Consider the following 4,051-nt stretch of genomic DNA (forward strand, 5'->3'; position numbering starts at 1 on the left):
GCTGGGGGTCACCTGGGCTTTTCCCTACAATGATGACACAACAAGGCATACAGCAGCCAACTGTCCCCCCACCCACCACTTCCTGCTCACTCAGGACTATGTCCTGTGATTGATCTAGAAAGGGTTCTTTCACAGGATCACAGCGTGACCTCATTTCCTTTGCCATAGTGTGTGACAGGTTTTGCCAATTATGTCATAAAACCTAGATATGAACACAATTTACCTACTGATGCCATGGGACCTATGCAAATGTATGTGCCACACATACAGAAAGATGCAGAAACCTGTGTGTTACATTCAGCTACAAACTAACTGCATGATTATTTACAAACAAATAACAAAAGCAAGAAATATTACTTTGTGCATGCTTCCAGTCTATCAGTCAAAAGAAGGTTTACTGTTAATGCTTTACTGTTAATGTTTTGCTTTAGGGGAACAGAATAAATAAACAAATAGTTATTTTTTAAAAAATCCAGTCTTGGCATGGACAGTTTCATAATGAACGTTTTCTTAGAGGAGATGATTTCTCTTCCCTTTTCAGAGTAACATTTCATTACGAACATGCTATTTTTATCTCGCATGTAGAAAAGAACATTTTTTGAAAGAAAAAAAAACTTCCTGTTGTTGTCTTCAATCAACATGGTTTGAGTGGGTAGACACAGAAAAAGCACCTTTTTACATTAACATATACTCAGCTGCACCTCTATCTCATACACACTCATTATCTCTCACACAACACACATACACACACACACAGAGCTACTGCTGATTCAGAATGAGAAGAGGAACTGAGAGCAATTCGTAGTTTCCTGCCAAGTGTGCAGAAAGTCTAGGTCAGGTTCACATACACACACACGTACGTATGTACACACACATACTCTCGCATCCGTACAACCCCCCCCACGCACGCGCCTTTCGACGCACCTTACGACTGAGCGTCGTAACGGAGTCGATGGAAAAGAAAAAGTCATTAGTCACTGTTTGTCCCTGAGTTTTTCCAGTCTCAACCAAGAAGCGGTTTTCCTGCGTCCCGAAGGATCTTATATAAAGGTAAGTGTACACCTGTAGCCAGTACGAACAACACCAAATCAAAGAATCATTAGTCCATTACAGCTCCGATCAGCGTGAGTGAATAGCATAGCTGAAGATGAAGACGGTCTTCTCTTTTGTTCTGTGTGCTCTGCTGGCAATGACATACTGGGCTGAAACAGCACATGCCATAACACCAAAAGACATGCTACAGGTTGCTATTAGACAAGTAACACAGCTTAAAATAATGAAGGTTAGTTGCTTATTTAATGTATTCTGGGCGGGGTTGCCTGACACTGTGCAAAATATGTCTTTTTGACAATTTATTTTATTCAATTTTGCAGCAGACTGACTCTCTTTTCCACTCACCAACCAATGGCATTGAGGTAAGTGACCTATTTGTATTGTTTTACTTTTGCATTACAAGTCAGCTATCTTTATTCAAATGTAAAAAAATGTAAAATGTAAAAAATATATATATACATACATACATACAGAGAGAGAGAGGGAGAGGACACAATGACTCATTGTGACTCACTGACTAAATGAATGTAGTTATAACAAAATTCTGTGCTCCACGGAGAAACACGCTGAAAGACATATAATACACTTATTACTAATGTTTTCAAGTTTCTCTTAGTTTCTTTTTTTGGCTTTCTCTCTCACTTGTAAGAGTCAAACTGAGAGAATAAGTCATGCAACAGTTTGGAGAAAGTGTGCTTAGTTTAGGAGAAATCTGATGAGTAATCAAACAGCAGTACATTTGTGGGCTGCTGGAATGGTCGAGTCGCTTATGTCTTTTCTGCATTCAACCTCTTCTGAGCTCTATTGGTGTTGCTCATAAACGCGGTTTATTTAAAAATAAGTTCAGTTAGGAGCGCGAGATCGCAGCGGAACATTTCAAAAGACTGACATTGTCCTTTTCCATTTTTAACAGCAAACACGATCGTTTTCGTAAACGCATCTCTACGTTCTCACGGAACATTATGGAAATGCATGTAGTTTCATGTGGAAATTATGATGTTTCCCTGTCAGTTCTGTGAATTGAGCTCAGAAAGGGGAATTCAGAATAAATATGTATGCCACGCTGTTTCTCTCAGAACTGAAAGACATTGCTCAACTTCATATTACATATCATTATCACCAAAAGACGTTTTTCAGTTAATCTGTTTTTATCTTGTATAATAATAAAGCATGTTCTTTGATGACGTCACTGAAACACTGCAGTGCTCACCACGTCTTTACTGTAAATATATATTTAAATGGTTAAATGTGGACAAATTAAAAATGCTTTTTGTTTGTTTGTTTAGGAGTGTTGCGCTCGGTCTGCCCTTGAGTGTTTCAACTCCCAGATGCTCAACATTCCCACCAGTAATAAAGAACTGCAGAACAAACTGCACAAAACTCTTCGCAAGAACATGACTGTAAGTAGGATTTGAGTTTTCCCAAATCAGAGAGTTTCATGACTGGACATATCATCACCACATTTCACTACAATCAGCTAGAACACAGAAGAGTCTCTTTGTAAATGGCAAGAGCCTATGTTGCTCATTTGTCCTTAATGCAGACTTATAGTTACTAAATGCCATGTTTATGTTGTTGTTGCAGGTGACGAGTGTGGACAGGTGCACTGTGGAAGAGAAAGCGGTGAGTATCAACAACAGAACATTTTCTGAAATCAGATCACATGTCTCTTTAGACTAGTTCCCAACATGCCAAATACTGATCTCTCTCTGCTTGATATTCCATTCTAGAGAGTCAAGTGCCAGCCCTGTAATTCCTACCCAATGATCGACAGCCATGAATTTATGAAGAATTTACTGAGCCTCTTACAGAAGGTGAGCCTTTCACAAGTTCTCCATCATCCATCTGAGCACCTGTCATTTTCTGAACCGACTAAAATTAAAAATTCATGTTTTTGTGCTGATGGTGCTTTTTAACTCCAGTCTAGATTTGATACAGCAAAAACATCCACCTAGGGTCTGCTTTGCACAGGTCTTCAGTGCCTCTCTTCTGCTTATTTAAAACAGCAAAACAGAATTTTATAGATATCTTTTGCTCCCAGTCTTTCTAAAATGAAAATGAGCTAAACCTTTAAAATGTGTATTCATGTGTATTCTTTTTTTTTTGAAGAGAGGAGAAAAGTTCATTTTGGAAAGTTTCAGCTTTATCAACAAAAAATGTCAAGCTGTCAGTTAAAAAAAAATGAAAACTCTGTAACATAAAGGGTAGTTTACGTTTTCAGCGAGTAACACTGTACATTTCTGTTTCAGGCCTTCATTCTGCTTCCATAAAAGGAAGATGACAAGTAGATGATGACGACATGCGAATGTGTGGACGACACTACCTCACGAAGCCCTGGAGCAAGTTAAAGCCCTTCGGAACAATTCATCTATTTATTGCCTATTTATTCATTATTTTCTTTGCTATTATAGTGAGAAGTGGCCTTATTTTTCTAATATTTTTTGATATGCTGTCAGTGTGGTTGAGAAGTGGACCAAAAGTTTAAAATTATTGCAATCTTTGAAACGTATTTATAATGTATGGAAATATAGTGTAATGTAGTTATGATACATTGTTTTCAATAGTCAGTACTCAGTGTCACATACACCTAAAGCTGTTATAAACTGGTATAGGGGGAAAGAATTAAACTAGGCCTAGGCCTGATGGATTTGTAGATGCTGCTATAGCTCCTCCTAACATATGGGCAAAATAATTACAGTTTTGTCCTTCTATGTTCAATTCTTTCCAAAAACAGCAAAAATATGTGCCTTAATGTTAATTGAAGTATCTTCAAGAATGATATACCCATGTCTCATAATGAGACCTACTGTATCAGAGTTGTACTTAATTGTTTTGTATTATTTGTTATTTATTTGCTATTAAAAGTGTTTTAGCTGAAATCACTGTTGTGGCAATTGTTCTTATGATTGCATCTATACATGCCAAGACTGAAAGTTGCCTTTTCTTGCCAAACATGGCAAGTTATATAGCTGAAAGGCTGACAAAGATCTCCACTTGG

At 37.7% G+C, this 4,051-nt stretch overlaps 1 protein-coding gene across 2 annotated transcripts; it reads left to right on the forward strand.

The window, feature by feature from the left end:
* The first annotated feature begins 935 nt into the window (after positions 1–935).
* Positions 936–3,726, forward strand: il21 (interleukin 21). 2 transcript variants are annotated; one of them, XR_005007469.1, is made up of 6 exons: positions 936–1,050; positions 1,374–1,415; positions 2,340–2,453; positions 2,638–2,676; positions 2,784–2,867; positions 3,303–3,726. XR_005007469.1 is itself a non-coding variant. In XM_036575440.1 (6 exons), exons 1-6 carry the CDS (start codon positions 1,148–1,150, stop codon positions 3,321–3,323), a joined length of 435 nt encoding a protein of 144 aa, XP_036431333.1. In that variant the 5' UTR covers positions 983–1,147; the 3' UTR covers positions 3,324–3,726. The 2 variants fall into 2 exon arrangements, 1 of the variants encoding a protein (XP_036431333.1); XM_036575440.1 differs by having other exon boundaries at positions 983–1,282.
* The last annotated feature ends 325 nt before the right edge of the window (positions 3,727–4,051 follow it).

The sequence above is a fragment of the Colossoma macropomum genome, unplaced genomic scaffold (genome assembly GCF_904425465.1).
Source record: "Colossoma macropomum unplaced genomic scaffold, Colossoma_macropomum, whole genome shotgun sequence".
In the NCBI taxonomy this organism is placed as follows: Eukaryota; Metazoa; Chordata; class Actinopteri; order Characiformes; family Serrasalmidae; genus Colossoma; species Colossoma macropomum.

Bases quoted from the DNA above. Each gene is read 5' to 3' on its own strand.
- il21 (XM_036575440.1), top strand. From the start codon at position 1,148: ATGAAGACGGTCTTCTCTTTTGTTCTGTGTGCTCTGCTGGCAATGACA. The intron at 1,283-1,373 runs GTTAGTTGCTTA...TCAATTTTGCAG, and splicing joins CACAGCTTAAAATAATGAAG to CAGACTGACTCTCTTTTCCA. The intron at 2,677-2,783 runs GTGAGTATCAAC...ATTCCATTCTAG, and splicing joins GCACTGTGGAAGAGAAAGCG to AGAGTCAAGTGCCAGCCCTG.